Source organism: Nansenia antarctica (assembly GCF_963989245.1).
Source record: "Nansenia antarctica genome assembly, chromosome: 4".
Classification (NCBI taxonomy): domain Eukaryota; kingdom Metazoa; phylum Chordata; class Actinopteri; order Argentiniformes; family Microstomatidae; genus Nansenia; species Nansenia antarctica.
The window spans coordinates 5,597,931-5,620,430 of record NC_137689.1 but is presented as its reverse complement, the minus strand read 5'-3'; the positions used below and the strand labels follow the sequence as shown (position 1 = coordinate 5,620,430).

The 22,500-nt window shown below is 49.5% G+C and overlaps 2 protein-coding genes across 2 annotated transcripts in view; both read right to left on the bottom strand.

Annotated features, from left to right (window-relative positions):
- The window catches only part of ext2 (exostosin glycosyltransferase 2), a 36,176-nt gene extending 30,600 nt beyond the window's left edge, over positions 1-5,576 (bottom strand). The window contains exons 1-4 of the mRNA XM_080529830.1: positions 5,493-5,576; positions 2,881-3,224; positions 2,255-2,478; positions 1,931-2,020 (exon numbers count right to left, since the gene is read on the bottom strand). Coding sequence (XP_080385956.1) covers positions 1,931-2,020; positions 2,255-2,478; positions 2,881-3,195 — 629 coding nt within the window. The 5' untranslated portion in view covers positions 3,196-3,224; positions 5,493-5,576. The remainder of the gene's footprint in view (positions 1-1,930; positions 2,021-2,254; positions 2,479-2,880; positions 3,225-5,492) is intronic.
- A 6,051-nt stretch (positions 5,577-11,627) lies between these two features.
- The window catches only part of dagla (diacylglycerol lipase, alpha), a gene marked incomplete at both ends in the record, with an annotated part of 22,922 nt that continues 12,049 nt past the window's right edge, over positions 11,628-22,500 (bottom strand). Inside the window, 6 exons of the mRNA XM_080529829.1 lie at positions 11,628-12,876; positions 14,050-14,222; positions 18,738-18,864; positions 19,737-19,945; positions 20,387-20,459; positions 20,554-20,622. Coding sequence (XP_080385955.1) covers positions 11,628-12,876; positions 14,050-14,222; positions 18,738-18,864; positions 19,737-19,945; positions 20,387-20,459; positions 20,554-20,622 — 1,900 coding nt within the window. The remainder of the gene's footprint in view (positions 12,877-14,049; positions 14,223-18,737; positions 18,865-19,736; positions 19,946-20,386; positions 20,460-20,553; positions 20,623-22,500) is intronic.

Genomic DNA, 22,500 nt, shown 5'->3' with positions numbered 1-22,500 from the left:
CAGTGCCTGCCCACCATTTATGTTTTAATTCTGTTTTTATGGTATGTTATCCTGACTGTGTGTACTACTTCTATCTTGTCCTGTAAATGCATTTTGTAACTGCGTTTTGAAAAGCGCTATACATTTATTTTACTTTTATGGATGTCTGGCTATGTATAATGTTTGTGTGTACGTATGTATGTCTGGTATTTGGGGGATGGGGGATATATTCAAGTTTGTTCTCTGTTGGTCCTGTTTGGACCTGTGATATATTGTGGAAAATACAAATAAAAAGAAAGTTTACTAATATTATATAGGAAAGGTTAAAACTATTGGGAGTATGGAGGTAAAAGAAAATAATACTAATAATTAATAATAATTTTGACATTTAGCAGACGCTTTTAATCCAAAGCGACTTACAATTACAAATTACAGGGACATTCCCCCTGGAGTAACTGAGGGCTAAGTGCCTTACTCAAGGGCACACTAGTAGTGGTGTGGTTTCAGGCGGGATTTGAACTCACAACCTTCCGATCACAAGTCCAACTCACTATCCACTAGACCACCACTACCCCAATACTTCTGGAGGGCGCTGTATAAAAAAAACATCAAGAGGAGGAGAACCCAGAACTGTTCTGCATGACAACAACACGTGGCAGATGTTCCAGGCCGTGGTTCCTTTTGTCGTGTATGATAAATAATATATGAAACAAGAGGAATATCAGAGGAGCTGGAGCAGCGCTCTCAGGGAACAAAGACACTGCCTTGTCATCACCGTTATGTAAACCTGTGAAGCTGCAGTCACATGTGATCTGATATACAGTCTCTTTATGGCATCGTACCTGCGCATGCAAGCAGATTCTCTCTCTCTCACACACAGACACACACACAGACACACACACACACACACACACACGCACACACACAGCTGGTTCTGATGAGGCCCCACGCCAAATGGAGCACAGCTGGGTGAGCCCAGGAAATTCCCTACAGCTCCAGATAAGTGTTCATGGTCTCAGGGCTTTCTGTTCATAAAATCCACCTTTTCCACCCAAACCTCAGAGAGCCGCCAAGAGAGGCTGCTGGGAAACACGGCCTCTGTGACAGTAAATACCAGGAGCTCAGACATGTCTGCCTGCTCACGGCCCAGATATACCACTCTGTCATCTCCAGACTATTTAGATGTGCTTTTCATCTATGACGAGTGGGCCTTTGTTTCTTATCGAATGAAAAACGGAAGAGAGATGAAATACAATCTGGCTTAGCCGTTTGAGTCAAATTACACGGGTCGATAAAAATGAAAGAGAGAGATTTTTTTTTTTTTTTTTTTTAACTCTGAGACAAAGTGACCTTAAAACCGAAAGGAAATCAATACACACTTCCTTTGAATTCAAGACCAGACATGAAGGCATGAAAGGAGCACTGAAGGCCTGGCGTTTTAACTCCACGCTGCCCTCTAGTGGTTAGAGCAGTGTGACATGTTTCCTAGCCCCACTGCTGATGGCCACCAAAAGACATTTTTACTAAATTTGAGTATAAATAAAGTAAGTAGCCCTGACGGCCCTTAGGGGGCAGGAACCTATATCCTGTTTCTGTAGCGTGAGGCGGCTTGGTGTACAAGTACACCCCCTGGACATGACGCTGGTATGTCGCAGGGTCTTAATACCCCCAATCCAACCCTTAATGCTGAGTGCCGAGCAGGGAGGCATCAGGCACCATTTTTATAGTCTTTGGTACGACTCGGCCGGGGAATCGAACTCACAACCTCCCGACCTCAGGGCGGACACTCTAACCACAAGGCCACTGAGCTGGTGACCTAACCCTGAATTTGAGCGTAGGCCATCTTAAAATATTGATTAACAATAACAGCCTGAGATCTTCTGTCTCCCCATTAAGTTAATAGTAAATGCCCAAAATATGATATTTCTACTGGGGGGGTTGTAGTTTTTACCTGTCTCTGGGTACGTCCAGGGCAGTGTTGTAGTCCGGAGGTCCTCCAGGTAACATGTTGAACAGCAGGTGGTTCATCCCTTTGTCCCACCTGGAGAACAGACAGACACACTGGGTTGATGGCTGGTTGGCAGGGTGGGATAAACAGCTTTCAACAGCAGTCTTTAGGGATCAAAACCTTTTATATCTGAGCACTTAGATCAATGATCTTACATCTATCTAAAGAGGGGGAAGGTGAAAGGGAAGACAGATGAACGCAGGATGGAGAGATGAGGAGAGGTGGTGGAGAAGAAGAAGGGGAGGTCAGCTGGGGCATCAGGGTTACCTAGGCAACAGGGCCAGAGCCTGCGCCGTCTCCTTGATGCGGAGGGAGTTCTGGTTGAGCACGTCGGTGGAGGGGACGAACAGGCAGGCCCGGGTGACGTCGTCGGTGTAGAAGTCGCTGTCGGAGATGGCGCTGAGCAGGTCGTTATACTCCCGGGACAGGCCCGTGCTGCTGATGGACACGCCCACGTCATCCACGAACCTCTGCAGGGGGTAGATGTACACCTGCACGGCATAGACAGACAGACACACACACACACGCACACACACACACACACACACACAGACAAGCACACACACAGAGACAGACAAGCACACGACACACCGACACACACACACACACACACACAACACACACACACACACACACACACACACAGACAGACAGACAGACAGACACACACACACACACACACACACGAGAGAGACACACACACACACACACACACACACACACAGACAGACAGACAAGCACACGACACACACACACACAAGCACACACACACACACACGAGACACACAATCCTGGGGTTAATAAGTGGGTCCAGAAACAGATTATGCACATATCTGTGATTTAACAAAATACGACGATGTGATGTACTGAAAGAGGTTTCAGCCAGGTTTCACCTTGATTCTGTTCTTGGGGTTGTAGCCACACCGATACACGTCGAAACAGGTGTGCATGCGGCAGCTGAGGTCCCCCCTCTCCGGGATGGGGCTGGAGACGGGCAGGCGGACCAGGGGCGCGTCGTGCACGCTGCGCCGGTCCAGGCTCCAGTCGGCCGTGGACTCGATGGAGTGCGGCCAGAACTGGAACATCCCCGTGGCGATGAGGCCCAGCAGCACCACGGAGAAGAGGGTGATGTAGTAGATGCGGTGTTTGGTCTTCATCCGGGGGATGAGAGCCGGGCCCCGTGAGGTGTACTTACCAGACGTGCACATGCTGGGTCCAACGGTACCACTGTGCTACGCTGTGTCAGAGAGAGGGAGGGAGGGGAGAGAGAGAGAGAGGGGAGAGAGAGAAAGAGGGGGGGGGGGAGAGAGGAGAGAGAGAGAGAGAGAGAGAGAGAGAGAGAGAGAGAGGGAGAGAGAGAGGAGAGAGAGAGAGAGAGAGAGAGAGAGAGAGAGAGAGAGAGAGAGAGAGAGAGAGAGAGAGAGAGAGAGAGAGAGAGGGGAGAGAGAGAGAGAGAGAGAGACAGAGAGAGAGAGAGAGAGAGAGAGAGAGAGAGAGAGAGAGAGAGAGAGGGAGAGAGGCAGACAGACAGAGAGTGAGACAGAGAGAGAGAGAGAGAGAGAGAGAAGAAGCGTGAGCTAGACAATAAGCAGAAATAGTGCATTACAGTCTAACAGTCTGCGCTGACTTCTACTAGACTCTACTTTATCTGCACTGAGTTGGACACAAAAGGTTATGTGGGGAGAACAACATGGTGAAAGCCCAGCTATTGGAAAAAAATAAAATAAATTGGAAGCAGGCCGGCTTGCCTAAACATGTTATCAGAACAAAAGCAACTTGACACTCCCTGTAAACAGCCAGGGTGGTGGGGGGGGGGGGAAATGCTCTTTTTTCTTTTCTTTCTGTTTCTGGTCATCTAGACAGCACAGATAGGTAACTGACGAACAGCTGTTTCAAGACAGGAGACTGGCTGGAATGACCCTCAGACCTCCAACCCTCAGACCTCCAATCTCCAGACCTCCATCCCCAGACCTCCAATCCCCAGACCTCCAATCCCAGACCTCCATCCCAGACCTCCATCCCCAGACCTCACATCTCCAGACCTCCATCCCAGACCACCACCCCCAGACCTCCATCCCTCAGACCTCCAATCCCCAGACCTCCAATCTCCAGACCTCCACCCCCCAGACCTCCAATCCCCAGACCTCCACCCCAGACCTCCACCCTAGACCTCCATCCCAGACCTCCAATCCCCAGACCTCCACCCCCCAGACCTCCATCCTTAGACCTCCATCCCAGACCTCCAATCCCTCAGACCTCCATCCCCAGACCTCCACCCCAGACCTCCACTCCCCAGACCTCCACCCCCCAGACCTCCCATCCCCAGACCTCCACCCCCCAGACCTCCACCCCCAGACCTCCATCCCCAGACCTCCATCCCCAGACCTCCATCCCCAGACCTCCAATCCCAGACCTCCACCCCCCAGACCTCCACCCCCAGACCTCCACCCCCCAGACCTCCACCCCCCAGACCTCCACCCCCAGACCTCCACCCCCCAGACCTCCACCCCCCAGACCTCCACCCCAGACCTCCAATCCCTCAGACCTCCACCCCCAGACCTCCACCCCCAGACCTCCACTCCCCAGACCTCCAACCCCCAGACCTCCATCCTCCAGACCTCCACCCCCCAGACCTCCATCCCCAGACCTCCACCCCCCAGACCTCCATCCCCAGACCTCCATCCCCAGACCTCCACCCCCCAGACCTCCATCCCCAGACCTCCATCCCCAGACCTCCACCCCCCAGACCTCCATCCCCAGACCTCCACCCCCAGACCTCCACCCCCCAGACCTCCATCCCCAGACCTCCATCCCCAGACCTCCACCCCCCAGACCTCCATCCCCAGACCTCCATCCCCAGACCTCCAATCCCCAGACCTCCACCCCCCAGACCTCCATCCCCAGACCTCCATCCCCAGACCTCCAATCCCCAGACCTCCATCCCAGACCTCCACCCCAGACCTCCACCCCCAGACCTCCATCCCCAGACCTCCATCCCCAGACCTCCATCCCCAGACCTCCACCCCAGACCTCCTAGACCTCCACCCCCAGACCTCCCAGACCTCCACCCCCAGACCTCCACCCCCCAGACCTCCATCCCAGACCTCCACCCCCCAGACCTCCACTCCCCAGACCTCCAATCCCCAGACCTCCAATCCCCAGACCTCCATCCCAGACCTCCACCTCAGACCTCCATCCCAGACCCCCACCCCACCTCCATCTCCAGAGCTCCACCCCCAGACCTCCACCCCCATCATAGCAACACTGTTATTACCCAATCAAATGACGAATGTCTTGGCTAGCTAGCTAACTAGCTACTGGATTAAACCATTCTCTCGTCGCAACATATCACGGACAACATACATAGGTATCAAACAAAAGCTGACACTAAGAGTGTACATGGCTTACTATGTTTCATAGTATGTAGCTATTAAAAAGTGTAGCTAACACTAGCTTAGCCGGTTAGCACAACACCAACAACATCAACCAGATGTTACTTACTTACCTTCACACTTGACCGGGGAGAAGTCAACCACAGTGTTTTAATTCATATTCATATCCACTGGAGGACTTAACAGGGTGAAATATAATAATAATAATTCACCAGATTAATACATTTAGATAGACGCTCTCTGTCTGATGATGTGATCTGAGGAAACTCGGTTCTTCTTCGTGGCGTTTCTGCTGTTAGTGTCAAACTAGGAAAGAGAAACACACTGCTGCCCCCAGTGGTCTGGAGTCGTCAAGGCACTACGTGACGTTAGAATTATAAGTTTTTTTTTTTTTTTTACATAATCTGATCCATTAGGTGTTTATTAATGCCTGTGTGGTGTTATTTTTAAAATGTTGACATTTTTTTTGTTAGTAATTAATAGAATACAAAGGTTCCATCTCACAGAACATAATGGAATGTAAAAACTTTGACGCTCAATATCTCTGAACTACCCTAAACGGAGATGGAACCTTATCATTCTAAACGGAGATGGAGCCTTATCATTCTAAACGGAGATGGAACCTTATCATTCTAAGCTCACGAAATGTTGCTGGCTATCCATCCATACAAATCAAAAATCTGATTAAAAGACCCGAACTACCCACTGTACATACTTTGTGTTTTGTCCCCCGCCCCCAACTGTGGTGTATGTCCCCACCTGTCCTACCCGCTGTACATACCTTATGTTTTGTTGTATTGTTCTTCCCATGATGGATGTATGTTTATCTTGTAGATAGTAATAGTTATTTGACTGTATTATCTTGTAGATAGTACTAGTTTTTTTGTCTGTCTTACATGTAACGATGAATTGAGAATCAAGGACCCCAATTGAAATAAGCCAGTGGCTTTCTTGGGTTTTTATCCTGTTAGTTGACCTTGTATGTAATATGTACTTTCATGTACCTACTTCTGCAAATCTTCTAATAAAGTTTTCAATCAATCAAAAAACAGCTCAAAATAACCCATGAACTGACATATATGTTATCATGTTATCATATATATTATATATCATAAATCTAGATATACTTGCAGTGTGCGTGCGTGCCTGCGTGCGTGCATGTACATCCTTTCATTTGTTACAACCCCGGCTCAAAGGAACAAAGCAACATAAAGGACACAACACAACCAAGGTTTAAATGTAAAAGTAACTTGGTCTTTATTAACTCAACATAAGGAACTAAAGGGGAAATGGTGGTTGGGGAAGACACCATGATGTCACCGGTGATGTCACAGAGACGTCACAGAGTGGTAATCGGATCCATCATCGGAGGAGCTGCTGTGGTCGTTGCCATAGCGACCGCGCCTCGCCGGGCCGGACACGAAGTCCTCTACAGCCGCCAGCCTGGTCTCCATGGAGATGAGCTTGCTGAGGATCTCTGCCTGCACCTCCAGACCCTGGCGGACCATGGAGGGCATGGGGGAGGGGCGACGCTGGGGGAGGGGGGGGTCAGAGGTCAATTGGACGTCTGGGGGTTTTCGTTCTGAATGTCGTCACTGAATTGTTACTGCTGGGTCTTACCTCTCTCTCTCTCTCCCTCCTTCTCTCTCTCCATCCCTACCTCCTCTCTCTCTCCATCCCTCCCTCCTCTCTCTCTCTCTCTCTCCCTATCTATCTCCCTCTCTCTCTCCCTCCCTCCCTCCCTCTCTCCCTCCTCCCTCCCTCCTCTGTCTCTCTCTCCCTCCTCCTTTCCTCCCTCCTCTCCTCTCCTCCATCAGTTACCTGCTTGTGTTCATCCCCTCTACGGCTGCTGTTGGTTATGAAGCGGACCAGGCAGAACCCGACCAGGCAGAACCCGACCAGGACCCAGAGCAGACAGGACCAGTCCTGGACCAGCCAGGAGGAGGCCTCACTCCAGACCCCCTGGGCGGCCACACCCCCCCACGCCTGGGGGGGCATCTCCAGACCCACCTGGGACCAGGAGGAGGCCTCACTCCGGACCCCCTGGGCGGCGAGACCCCTCCACGCCTGGGGAAGCATCTCCATACCCGCCTGGGACCAGGAGGGAGAGCCAGACAACCTCTCACGGATCATCTCTGAACTCTCTTTATTTCTCTCTATTTATCTTTCCTTGGGTATTTAGTCTTTCTGACTCTCTCTTTTTCTCTGGGTAGCCTTTCTCTGTCTCTCTCTCTCTCTCTCTCTCTCTCTCTCTCTCTCTCTCTCTCTCTCTCTCTCTCTCTCTCTCTCTCTCTCTCTTTCTCTGGGTAATCACTCTTTCTGTATGACCTGTTCTCTCTCTATCTCTCTCTCTGTCTGTCTCTCTCTGTGTCCGGCTGACCAGCTAATGAACAGTTTCAGCTCTAACACGGGGTTCCAAGGTTCTGAGTGGAATTAGAACTCCACACATGGAATTCTGTGTCTTTGTTTGTCACTTGGAATCTTCCTCTTCCTATTGTGATGTCAGATGATTGTGCCCAGGCTTACAAACAACACTCCTCTGCTATATCATATAAGATATTCATTCCTTTAAAGACACTCCTTTTATTATTTTGAGGCTGAGAAAACATACATTTAATGGTGTAACTCATGTTAAAATAATTATTAAAATGTGGCTATAATTCATTTTGCATCCCCCCCTTAAAAGCTATTTACATAATTTACCTAATACTTTTTTCCTGTTTCATTCCACTTTATTCCACATAATTGTATTTACATATGGACTTTAATTCTTAGATTTTTTTTTCTGGATTGTTTAAGTTAATACCAACGTCTGGTGCATTGGCTCATTGGAAATACATTTACTGGACAAAATGTTGATGTGCTCAATACTTATTTCCCCCACTGTATATGATGTAAATAGGCAAACAAGGAACTGTATCATACGATTATGTCCAAAGAGATCTGCTTATAATGGCTAACATGGAAGTTCATCAACTGTCAAAATGTGTATTTTCTGCTTTTCATGACAAATGAGGAATTAGGCTTCGTTCACACGGCAGTGAAATGTGACCCAAATCCGATTTTTTTTTTTGCCGACATGCGACTCAGGACACATACAGTATATAATGGACTGTACAAATTAATTTTAAAAAGATGTCAATACTTCTCAGATTGGTATACGAAAAATATGATATGGTTATGATTGATATATACTTGTTAAGATGATTAGAATGTTTGTGTGGTTCCTTGACACCCATTTACCATGTAAAGTATGATGTACCATGTAAGGTATTTACCAGAGAAGTATGTACAGTCCATTATATGTGTCCTACACAGTTCATATAGAGCTACCTGGAGCTAGATGGAGCTACCTGGTGCTAGATGGAGCTACATGGAGCTAGATGGAGCTAGATGGAGCTACCTGGAGCTAGATGGAGCTACCTGGAGCTAGATGGAGCTACCTGGAGCTACCTGGAGCTAGATGGAGCTAGATGGAGCTACCTGGAGCTAGATGGAGCTACCTGGAGCTAGATGGAGCTCAGAGAACACAGACGGATGCAGCCTAGTTTAGAAAACAAGAAGTCCATAAAGATGCATTGAGATAGTTTCTCTGAAATTGGTTTTGCTTTATTCCATTACAGGCAGGGAAGTGGGGGGTAAGGAGTTAAATACATTCTCATTCGGGGACAGGGGGGGGGAGAGGGGGGAGGGTAGCAAACCAGGTAAACATGGACAAGACATAATTGAATTATTTCTCTTTCAGACAGACCCATTTCTAAATCTGTATTTTTTTTTCCAATTCCGTTAAATTTGTCCAATAAATCTGCCATATAGATCTGTCGTACTAAATAGATTCCTTTTTTTCTATATATATATGTCAATAATTGATATAGATTTTTTAATATACTCGTTATCATAATACAGCCATTTTTCTACATTATTCTATTGGAATTTTAATCTTCTTCTTTTTTTTTCTTCTTTTTTTTACAGAGACGGGAAACAAGACAATCTGCATATAAATAATGACACAAAGAAGACAGTGCTGTACATGTCATGGTGAAAAAGTACTGACTCTCCCCATTGGTGGTGTGGTGGTGTTAGATACACTGGAGCCTGTCGCCTGTCGCCGCCAACAGAGCTATGTTACACACTGATACTTCAACCCTGTGGTGGCTAGCCAGAGGCTGCTGTGTGAGCGTGGCTTTGGGGAGGTGTCATACTGCCGCAGAGGAGAAAAGCCTGCTGAATGACACCACAGTAAACCCATTTTCCCCCGCCGGTACAGCAATTACCCCACAGTGACCCCATTCAAACGGCTGTATTGTACCACGGGGTCACTTTCTGACCCCTCTCTCCCTATTAGAGAGTGTTTGCGATCACCATGGCAGCCTCGTGAACAGAGCTGCTCACTGTCACCATGCGCCGGCCAGTACTTCCCCACTCTGACAGAGATATTTCGCCACAGATATTCCCTTATTTTGAGAGCCGACAGCTGAAATCTCAGCCTGTCACTCCCACAACAACTGAATAAAAAATAAAAATAAAAAATCATAAAAAAAGAAAGCAAACCAATCTGTTACAAGAGTAATAATAATAATAATAAGGATAATAATACCATCAATAATAGCAATAATAATAGTGATAAACAACAACAATTATGGCAATAAATAATGTAGTTTGAGCCAACCAATGCAACAACTGATATGAAGTATGTTTGCCACATACGTTTTTTTTGTAAAAATGTAGTGAAATTCGGGCACACTACAGCCCTACCTATCCAGTCCAACCCCCCAACTACGCTGGAGATGAACCAGTTTAAAGGGAACCAAACAACCTGATATTCATAGATAATATTATGTGTCTGAGCCAGAGATAGCCTCTTTGAGAGAACTGATCTCATCATCTCTCTCTACAGTGCATCTCATGTTTTTTTCTCTCAGAACATTTGGGTTGGTACTGTAGTACAGAACACCTGGAGAGGAACATGTTTTTTGTAGGAAGTGTGCCATGGCAGTGTAGTAGGGATGGCTTCCCCTCCAGAGTGCTGTCTCTTATCACACAGTGTGCACGGGAATGGACTGATTAGCCAAAAGGAGAGATACTCACTATCAGTATCCCCTCTCTCTCTCTCTCTGAGCTCAACTTGGTACTTTGTTGTTTTTGTGTGGTCTAAATTTTTCCAGTATTCACATAGTACATACACAATATTAACAGCTTATAAATACATTTGGCAATACATTTTTTTGGCAAAAAGGGGGTTAAAATTGTGCATTTAGTGGATGTGTGGTTGTGTGTGCGTGTTCTGTGTGTGAAATGAGGGTGGCAAGAGTGACAAGAGTTTACTACTCTTTCAAAATGGAGTCTACCTTCCTCATGCACCACAAAAAGACAACCAAAAAGACAAAAATAAAAATAAAATACATCCAGAGGCATTCTTTAAAAATGGTCACAATCACTGTTTTAAGACACGTTAATTATCTCTCATATACACTCCTCCTCGTCACTTCCTGTTAGACCTGAGGAACTTCATCATAACATCTTCTCCCTCCTCCCTATTGGTTGGTCGGTGTCTGTCCTAGTCCTACGTACGTTACTTCCTGATATAAAAGATGTATTGACGTTTGGGGGGGGGGGGGTCTGATGGTGAAGGGTAATGTGGTGTGTTGTAGTGATGTGTCTGTAGTGATGTAAACCCCAACACCAACAAGTGTCCAACTCCATCCGTGTCCCTGTTCAGTCGTCCTGGTTTGAGGAAAGTCACATCACTGCATGGTTGTAACATGGTTGTAACATGGTTGTAACATGGTTGTAAGTAACACTGCCATGTTGATGATAAGTGAGCTAGTGTGTTCTGGAATGACAGTGCAGGGGGAGGGGTATTCCCCCCCCCCCCCCTCCCCCCCCCTCCCCTAAGCAGCACAGGCCCCTGGCATGCAGACAGAGATTTTTTTTTTTTTTAAAGTTATTAGCAATAGTGAAAATGCTATACACAGCATTCAACTTGGACACCTGAAAAAATGGAACAGAATTATTTCTCATCTCAAGTTCTATTATCTAAAGATTCTACTACTGTCTTTGTTTGTTGTCTCTGATGGATAAAACAGCATTGAGCTGATATGCATTCCATCGCATGCGTGTTCAGTGATAGTTTTTTCACAATACCGGATGGACGCACCGAGGGAGGGGGGAGAGAGAGATCTGGAGGTGGTGGAGGAGGGACTGGGGGAGGGGGTTGGAGGCAGGGGGGGGGTACTACACCCTACACCCTACACCATAGACGCTAGTGCGTTCTCTTCCGGGTAGGGACAAGTGGTGGAGGTTCGTAGTGTGTGTGTGGTGGGGGGAGGGGGGAGCGCTCCGTCGGAAGGAGAGAGGTCATTGAGCTCCCCGGAGGAGGAGAGGGGGAAGGAGGGCGAGAGGGAGATGCCGGAGGAGGGGTCGGTGGATCCGGCGAAGGTGCGGGGGGGCTTGGGGACCAGGTTAGGCTCCAGGGTGGCCCGGGCCAGCAGCTGCTTATCGTCCCCGTGCTGTCCCCCCTCCCCCTCCCCCGGCAACAACAACCCCTCTTCCTGCCCGTACGAGCCCCGGCCCGACTCGGACTCCCCGTCCGAGAGCTCCAGGGGGGGGGAGCCGCTGCCGTCCAGCCTGAAGAGAGAGTCCAGGTACTGGGCGAACTCCAGAACCGCCTGGCTGGGGTTCCCGTTGGACAGCTGGGCCGGAGGGGGGGAGGACGTGGACACTGATGGGTCTGTCTCCACCCTGCTGAGCTGCTGTGTCTCTATCTCCCAGTCCTCCTCCCCTCCTCCTCCTCCTACTTCTTCCTGTCCAGAGCCAGTTCGATGGCTGAGGCGGGGGGCGTTAGGAGGGGGGGTGCTGCTCGGACTGTAAACGGCGGGCATCTCCTGGGGGCACTCCTCCCCGTCCGGCACCGCAATCTCTGGGGGGGTGGCGGCGCCACCGCCGGCCTCTGGGGGTCTCTTCTCAACCTGGGGGAGGTGTGCACCTATGACGCTCTGTGCCAGCGGAGCCGGGAAGTGGTGGTGGTGGTGGTGGGGGTGGGAGGCACCGCCACCGTAGCGGGGGGTGGCGGGGGAAAGGTGCATGGGGTAGTCCGGGGTGGAGCCTCCGGCCTCCAGGGGGGTGAAGCCCCCGTACGGGCCCGTCTCCCCCAGCTCGTGCTCCTCCTCCTCCGGCGTGCCCTGGTGGTACAGGCAGTCAGCGGCCAGCAGCTCGGTGCGGGAGCTGAGGGAGGGGTTCTCCTCGGGGATGGGGGCGTTCAGGGAGAAGGGCAGGCAGCCCAGCATGGGGGACCCCCGCAGGGCAGCCGAGGAGCGGCGGGAGTCCAGGCTGTAGAGGGACTCGGCGTCCGACAGGCTCTCCATCACGGCCAGCGGCGCCTGGCGCTCTCTCAGCTCCACCGTGAGGCGTTCGCGCGCCCCCCGCAGGACCACCGGCACCGGGGGAGGGGGGCACTCGGCGAAACCGTCCAGGGAGATCTCGGAGCGGGCGCAGGAACTAAGGGGGAGGGGAGGGGAGGGGAGGATGGGAGAGAGGGAGGGGAGAGAGGAGAAGAGAGGGTGGGGAAGGGAGGAGAGGAGAGGAGAGGGGGAAGAGGAGGATGGGGAGGAGGGAAGGGTAAATAGGAGAAGAGGAATGGTTAAGGGTGGGGTGGGGAGGAGAGGAGAGGAGAGGAGGGGTTATGGGATTGGGGAACAGATCCAGAAAAATAGAGGGAAATGGGTCAGAATTTGGGTCGAGGACACATTCACGAGTGTGGAGGGTGGAGTGGAGTGGAGGGTTGTTGTGAAATTTAAAAACAGGGATAGTAGGTTAGATAGTACGTAGGTGGCAGATAGTAGTTGGCAGAAATGGAGAAGAATAGTCAAAGAATGAAAGAAAAATACAATACGGCAAGAATGAGGTAGGAGATGGATATGAGTGACATATAGAGAGGGGTTGAAGGGGAGGTTACAACACAATTCACCGTCACTAGAGTCCACTAGACTAGTTCTTCTCTAAACGGGCTAAACCAGAGAGGATACTACCATACGTAGCCAGAGGTCTGGAGTCAGTCAGCGAGCGTGCATGCATGCGGTGAGGGTGAGAGAGGACAGTGGAAAAAAGTTAACGCTTAACATGCTTTGCTGGAGTTTCACACAGAACACAACACACATACCGGAGGACAACACACATGTAAAGAGGGGTACCGCACGCCTATTAGCTGTCTCATAAACGTGACGTACGGCCGTGCATGCAGACGAACCGTACATAACTCATTGTGAATGTACACAGGCAGACGCACATTAGTCGGGGTCCCTCCCAAACCCCCACCCAACCCCCCTCCCTCACCCCCATCTCCATCCAAACTCCCACCCCCATCCAACCCCCACATCCAACCCCCCTCCCTCACCCAAAACCCCTCCCTCACCCCCACCTAACCAACTACCCTCACCCCCACCCCCTCCCTCACCCCCATCCAAACCCCCACCCCCATCCAACCCCCACACCCAACCCCCCTCCCTCACCCAAAACCCCTCCCTCACCCCCACCTAACCAACTACCCTCACCCCCACCCCCTCTCTCACTCCCATCCAAACCCACACCCCCAAAACCCCTCCCGAACCCCAAAACCCCTCCCGAACCCCCACCCAACCCCTCACCCGCACCCCCAACCCCCCCCCCCCACACTGGACTAACCGAACACTGCTGTTCCTGCGATGGTGGGGGACGGGCGTGGGTTCCAGGGAGGCCGGGGGGGGCCTGAAGATGACCTCAGGGTTCAGGTCCACCTCTGTAGGGCTCACCATTATCTTAGCGGCCGACAGCAGAGCGGTCTTCCCCTTGTTGTAGTTCTCCAACACCTGCCAATAAGATGGTCGGAAGGGGGGGTGGAGGGGGGAGTCAATTTACTGCCAACGGCATTGTTCTGACTTTATCGACACATCGTTTGAAAGCTCTAGAGGGACCGGGGGAGGAGGGAGGGAGTAGTCAATCAGAGAGAGCAACAACAACAAAAGATGGAGAGAAGAAGCAGCAGGAGGGAAGAGAGAAAAGGTCAAGACTGCACACGCAGTGGATCGAAAACGCCTGTCTTGTCGTTCGCAATAAGAAACTCTATCAGCAAGAACAGTGGGGAGCGGGTCGTATAATATATAGATTTGTTTAGAAACGTACCACAAAGACACGGAAAGTGCAAAGAAAAGGGGACGAGAGAGCAATTGTCAAGAAGAAGTTCATTTACAGAGGAGGCTGGAAGGTTAGCAGCGCTGTAACCACCCATGGTCATCTATCCCACCCAGTCATTCTCTGAACATGTTTACAATCACACTCCGAGCCCCTTGTGAACACCAGACACTCACCTTAACGTTGTTCCACAAGTAGGCTTACACACACACACACACACACACACACACACTTACGTTTGTGCATAATATCAAAGATATGCATAATGCATGTGTACTGAACACCGTAATAGGCTAAACCTATATATTTATGCTCTGATATCTATCTATCGATCTATCTGTCTGGTTAACATGTTGGTCATGAGACAAATAGAGCACTGTTGTGGTTCTATAAAGCATCAATGTTGACATCAGCATGAAATCATCTCTCACTGAAAACTGAAAAATGCTTTGGGTTGCTCAGGCTATATCTAAGACCACTAACACTGAATCCAACAGACACCAACATCCATTATATGAGTCATGCAGGTCTGAGTAGCTTCCTTGGGGTGTGACTGATTCAGATTAAATCATTGTATTCAGTGCTTTTGTCATGGACAAACCCTCATAATACCCCACATAAAACCCACATAATAAGTCAAATCTGTACAGAGACCCTTCCTAGCCTGACCATACAACGACACACACCACATACATACAGTCATATTACCACACGGTTAAATGTTTGTTTCTTTTTAATCAGTTAAACACATGAATGAAAAAAACACACAATAGAATGAATACATGAACACATACACGGGGCATGCAAACTCAATAAAACATCAGATTTATATGACAAATGATATACAACAATGTAATGAAATGTGAATTTCACAATGTCAAAAGGGACAAATGGAAGAAAAAATGGTAAACATCAAATGTAAAGAAAACAATAAGTTAAAAAGAGGAGTAGACGATGAATAGACATGCATGTTATATACAGTCAGTATGTGTCAAGGGAGAGAGACGGATAGGCTGTGAGTAATAAAAAACAATGATATAATGATGGATGACGTAAGACACAACAACAACAACAGAAATAAACATGCAATAAATGTACTGGTATCGGACGTCACTATGGCAACCTGCATACAGCACCACCAGAACCAGTAGTAGACCAGCGAGGCCCCCGACCAATGGCAACGTTTCCTCATAAGCGAAACAATAACGAAACACATTTCCTATTTCCTACTACGACCCTCAGTGGCACAGGGACCGTTACTGACCCACACCTGGACAGAAGCAAAGCGGAGGGACGAGAGAATAGAATATTCCAGTAATAATATTCCAGTTAATATAAACCGGTTGGTGCGTCTCACACAGCCGGGGGTCCTGAGGCACAGAGGGAGGATTTGGGGGGAGGGGGGGGGGGGCGGACGGTGGGGGACGACACAAACGTTGGAAGGTGAAAAATTCTGCACTGTCTCCTCTCCATCACACCGAGACTGTGTTCCCCAGAACTCGACGCACACTGAGGGCCTTCTCTGAGGGGCTTCTCTGAGGGGCTTCTCTGAGGGGCTTCTCTGAGGGGCTTCTCTGCACTCCCTTTAGCTGAGATGAATAGCATAAGTCCTCCATTCTAACAAGCACCTTGACAGGGAGGCAAACTGGCGGAAACGTCCAGAAAGGTGACAAAATGGTTTTTTTTGCTAGAGGAGAAAATGTACAGGGCGGCGGGGGTGTATCTGATCAGGAATCTTATCAGCACTTATGGACTGCCTCAGTGCCTAATTTGTCCAATCAAATTAACTTGGTCCCTCTTTATGATGTTGAACCCAGTGTGCGCTCCGGCGCTCTCAGAGCGAATTTACGAACGCAAGCATTAGACTGACCCTGCTAATTTAGCTAGTTTGCATTTGCAACCACCCTGCTTGAGATAGAGCACGCACGGGTCGATCTACCGTTTGATTTCATCAATGGTGATTAACGGAGGTAATTACAGACTGATTGATCTGTAGAAACAGTCAGTCGTCGCTGGGGGGGAAAAACAGGTGACTCGTGCAAATACCAGCTAGAGACGTGTGTGATATAACACAACAGAGCTGGGTTAAAACACCAGTCTTGAGGAGGGAAAATCACAAAGAAATAGAAGTCACTATAACTGAATTGTGTTTCTATGTCTGGTCATGCTGTTATGGGAGTGTATCTGCAGAGAAGGGAGGAGAGGAGGAGGAGGGGGAGGAGGGAGGGGGGGCACGACTAGACTCAGGGAAGCCTAGCACGTCCCCACTCAGGACATCTTGAGATGAGTCAATTAGAAAACCACAGGAACGGCCGCGGAATCAAGAGAGAAGAGAGAGGAGGGGGGGATGGAGGGGAGTTAGTGGTGGAAGAAACAAGGGTTACCATGGAAACCCCGCGTCGCATCTAGAGAAGAAGAAAAGCGTGCGTTAGTTAGCAAGTAGGGCCGTGTGTGGTGTGGTTTCTGAAAGAAAGAAATGCCCCCTAGTTGGCGCCAGAGAGCACAGGAGGCCTAACAGTAGGACAGGTTGTGTGTGAGATGACTAGGGAGGGGGTATGTGAGCTAGGGAGGAAGGAAGGGGGGGGGGGGGGGGCATTTGACAGTGGAGGGGTTAGAGGGAACATATGAACGTGGGTCACCGTTCATGCAAAAAGTCTATTTGCGGGGAAGGAGGGGTGTTGGGCTGTAGAGGACTAGTAGGAGGGGTTGTACTGGTTGCTATGCTAGCGCTGGGCGCAGGGGTAAGGGGGGGAGAGGACGGGGTCTGGAGTAACCCTGGAGATGAGGACACTAGGTCTGATTGGGCGGCACAGGGGGGACTCGCTACCTGAGACTCAGACAGAAGCTCTGCTATTGGACGAGGGACCAGATCGGGTTCACAAGGAGGAGAAGAAGGGCTGTTTGGATCCTGTGTGACAGAGGGTTGGTCTGCTAGGGGAGGGGTGTCGTCTAGAGGAATGCTAGTAAAACTATCTAGAAGAGTAGGGGTCGACGGCTGGTCTGTCGGGGTGATGGGTTGGGCGTACGGGGGAGGAGGGGTAGAGAGGTGGAGAGACAGACTATTGGAGGGGGGGGAGGTAGAGGACAGGTCTTTGTGGGTGTCAGAGGAGGAGGAGTCTGAGAACGGGGGGGTAGACGGTACATCTGTTTGGGAGATTATGAGCACAGCGCAGGAGGTGTGTTGGTTCGCCTCCGTTTCCGTCTCCATTTCCATCTCTGTGTCTGCCTGTTCAGAACTGGGACAAAATGGTTCCAGCACCTGCAGAGACAGGTAAGGATCACACACTAGGCAGGCAGGCACGCAGGCACACGCACGTACGTACGCACGCACGTACGGCAAAACACATAGCAGAGAACCGTGATTGTAACCCTGATTTTTTTAAAGCCACCCAATCGTGAACACAATAGCAGTCGAAACAGACCAGTGTGTGCTGACCCATATCCAACGACACGAGCGCCGTAGAAAAACAAATTAGTGGTTAATTCGATGTGAAAATGTTCCCAAAGCATTGTTAGCGGGAAAAATATTTTTTAGCAGAAAACAAACAAACACATGTACATCCATAGAGAGCTCATCTTGTTGTCTTGATTTTTTCCACAAAGCAAAAATCACCCACAATGCATTTGTCGCAGTGCTCTTCCCTTTGCCTGTCCTGTTTGTCACCTTAACCCACATAGACCGGTGCCGTTATCCACAGACAAAAGATCCGCATACATCATTTCAAAAGCTCTCATCATGCCAATATAAACATTTACACACACACACACGCACACACAGCACTCGAGTTGAGGGGGGATGGCATCCAAATAAAAATGGTCAAAATCATTTGAAAAATGATCTCGTCAAATCACCCTGATTTCCATCCCTTATGTCATTTTATTAATGAACGTGGTATTACTGCTATTTCAACATTTAGTTTTGCGCATATTGAGTAAAATACTGTGGGCGAGGGGTGGGGGGGCACGCACACATGCAATGACATTTTTACCAAGTCACTGACACTGAAGTCACTGACGATGTGGATGTGGGGATGCAAAAATTGTCCCCATATGATAAAATCCACCATCCCCCCTGATTTACTTTTACAACTTGAGTACTGCACGCACGCACACACACACACACACACACACACACACACACACACACACACACACACACACACACGCACACGTACAAACAAATGAGCACAGACCTTGTTGAGGCCTTCCATGACCATGTGAGGCATGTGTTCGTTGAGCATGGCCGGGGAGATGATCACCTCGTCAAACGCCTTGTTGTCCCCCCAGAGGGCTGAGTAGGTGGGCTCCTCCTGGCCACAGCTGGAAACACACACAGAACAGGTCAAAGGTCATTTGCTCAAAAGCCAGTAACCACGTCAGTATGGTTAGCGAACATCTCATGACTAAATCATATCTTTTTTAGAGTGACTTTTAGAGTGACTAAATTGAGCTTTTAGGGTAGTAACCTATATTTCTTGTCTTGTGTCAGGGGTCACACAAGCTGTGTGTTCAACCGCTTTGTAGCATAATACACTCACCGGACAATTTATTAGGTACACCTTGCTAATAGCAGGTTGGACCCCCTCTTTTGCCGTCAGAACTGCCTTAATTCCTCGTGGCATAGATTCAACAAGGTGCTGGCAAAATTCCTCCGAGATTTCGGTCCATATTGACATGAAAGCATCACGCAGTTGCTGCAGATTTGTGCCAAGAAAATATCCCCCGCACCATTACACCACCACCACCATATAACACCATTACACCACCACCACCATATAACACCATTACACCAGCACCACCATTTTCACCCAGAGAACTCCCGCTCACTGGATACTTCCTTTTTTTCTGACCATTCTCTGGTTGTGCGGGAGAATCCCAGTAGATCAGCACTTTCTTAAAATACTCAAAACAGCCCGTCTGGCACCAACACCCATGCCACTGTTCAAAGTCACTTAAATCACGTTTCTTTCCCATTCTGATGCTTGGTTTGAACTTCAGCAGATCATCTTGACCATGTCTACATGCCTAAATGCATTGAGTTGCTGCCATACCGTGATTTGCTGATTAGATATTTGCTTTAACGTGCAGTTGTAGGGTGTAAGGTAAGGTGTACCTAATAAAGTGGCCGGTGATTGTATATATATATCCTTGTACTGTACCCCTCCCACCCTTCTAGTTTCTAGTTGTCTCACCATGACTCTGGGGGGTGGTTGTGGACCACGTGGATGACCCTCCCGGGGGGGTAGAGGGGCGTGGAGGCAGACAGGGCGATGCTGAGGTCGCTGGGGTGCAGCCAGAGGCGGGTGCTGGGGGGGGCGGGGGCGGCCTGGGGCTGAGTGTCGTCGTCCGTCGGCAGCTCTGACTTCGGGATGCACTTGGTGCCCCCCACGATGATCCTCCACTGTCAGAGGAAACCAGAGTTTAACAACCAGCAGGGCGCGACAGAGCTGTGTTGTCTAAAACACACAAATACCCCCCCTGTTCTACACCGAGGCTGGTTTGAGGGGCTGGTTTGGGAACGGCGGCCCCTAATCTGGAACCAGTTGTTCGCGTTTGACAGGAAAACTGGTTCCAGAGTGGCACCGACACTTGGCTGCTCTAGAATAAAGAACCGTTTACGTCAGAGGAGCTAGGGGGCGGGATTATCGTGACCAAACAGTATAGTATAGAGTGATGTAATGACGTGGCTCTCTAAAAAGCAAACCGTCGAACCAACTGCCAACCAACACTAGGACCACAGCCCAGAACCAGACCTCGGTTGGCGTTGCAGGAAAAGGGGGTAAAAGTGATGTATTACTCAGTACAGTAACTCAACAGTCTGCTCTGCTGATAGAAATGTCACCTTTGGCTTGTTGCTCTTCTGTAGGACTTCCAGCAGGTGGCGCCGAAACCCCTCCAGCTGTGAGAGGCCGATCCTGAGAGACACAAGCAGCGGTTCACTTGATATGCCCTGGATAGAGCAGCATAGGAGGCTGAGGGGAGTTATGAAATATGAACGAACTGACTCACCTTGGGACCAAGTCCTTCCCCAACACCACAGAGGTGACGAACTCTTTCGAGTACTCCATGGCATCCTCACTGGAAAACAAGAGGAGGGGAGGAAAGTGAGAGACACACTAACGAGAGAGAGAGAGAGAGAGAGAGAGAGAGAGAGAGAGAGAGAGAGAGAGAGAGAGAGAGACGTTGGACAAATATAATTTGTCTCTCTGGGAGAGCGAGAGGTTTTCTGTTCCTCTCTACCTCCGTCACGACACAAAATCGTGTCCGAATTTCCAATCCCCCCCTTTTTTTGTTTCTTCCAACGGCCAGAAATTGAGGCTGTCTGATCTCACCGGGCTAAATAATTCAACGCCTCTCCGCAGCACGTCGTATTGACGTAGGGTGAGGCATCAAGGCCCGTGATGCGATGCGGCGGCCTTCAGAATAAAGCTTTATTGACACGAGGCAGATATCAACGTAGGCGGTGTGGCGTCATAAAAGGGAAAACGTTCAACGTTAAAAGACGAGGAGCGAATCGCTAAAGACAACTATTACGTGTACATTAAACGGGTCTAAAAGTGCAGAACGTTCCATGCCGACTGCTTTATACGATACGAAGCGGAGGACAATGCAAAATTATTCTCCACCCTCATTTTGATCTGCTACTGTTACTGTGTCGTAGCACCTGTCTAACCACAAATTACCATCTCTCTGAGCAGCCCTGGCAGTGCAGCGAGGCATGTAATAATATCTTCCCGACAGTTAAGCTGCCATTTTATGGAGGACTGTTCAGCCTCCGTGCGAAAATGGGCAGAACAATGATGGGATAGTAGCCAGCGTCTAGTTTAGGTGAAGGATGCGGTCAAGTACATGAGGCACATTCAGATTCACATTCACATTCACTACAATCTTCTCGCCATTTCTAAGACTATTGTCTATGTGAGTGAGTTCAATGTTAGGCCCTTTCCCGTGTTCAGCTATTACATCGCTATCACAGTCAGTCCATTTACATTTACATTTTGGGCATTTAGCAGACGGCCTTATTCCAAAGCGACTTACAATCGATACATTTGACTATAAGCAAGTGAATCATCAATCCAACCAGTCGTAGCAGGAAGGGTAATCTAGCTCAGGCCCGGGGCCATTGGCAGTCGTCAGGATAGAAGAAGAATGATTTTTTTTGACACAGGAGAAACAGTACAAGGGGGCGAAGTAGATGTCTCAGGAGACACAGTGCTGGGGGGTAGTAGATGTCTCAGGAGACACAGTGCTGGGGGGTAGTAGATGTCTCAGGAGACACAGTGCTGGGGGGTAGTAGATGTCTCAGGAGACACAGTGCTGGGGGGTAGTAGATGTCTCAGGAGACACAGTGCAGAGGGGGTAGTAGATGTCTCAGGAGACACAGTGCTGGGGGGTAGTAGATGTCTCAGGAGACACAGTGCTGGGGGGTAGTAGATGTCTCAGGAGACACAGTGCAGGGGGGGTAGTAGATGTCTCAGGAGACACAGTGCTGGGGGGTAGTAGATGTCTCAGGAGACACAGTGCTGGGGGGGTAGTAGATGTCTCAGGAGACACAGTGCTGGGGGGGTAGTAGATGTCTCAGGAGACACAGTGCTGGGGGTAAGTAGATGTCTCAGGAGACACAGTGCTGGGGGGTAGATGTCTCAGGAGACACAGTGCTGGGGGGGTAGTAGATGTCTCAGGAGACACAGTACTGGGGGGGTAGTAGATGTCTCAGGAGACACAGTGCAGGGGGGGTAGTAGATGTCTCAGGAGACACAGTGCTGGGGGGTAGTAGATGTCTCAGGTCTGAGACACAGTGCTGGGGGGTAGTAGATGTCTCAAGAGGAGCAGTTAAGGTGTAGCCTGAAGAGATGGGTCTTCAGTCTCTCAGTACCGTGAGCCAATTAACTACTATTGGGATTGAGGGGTTGATGAGTTCGATATTATTGGCCTCCCCCAGTCTCCCCGCTCCTG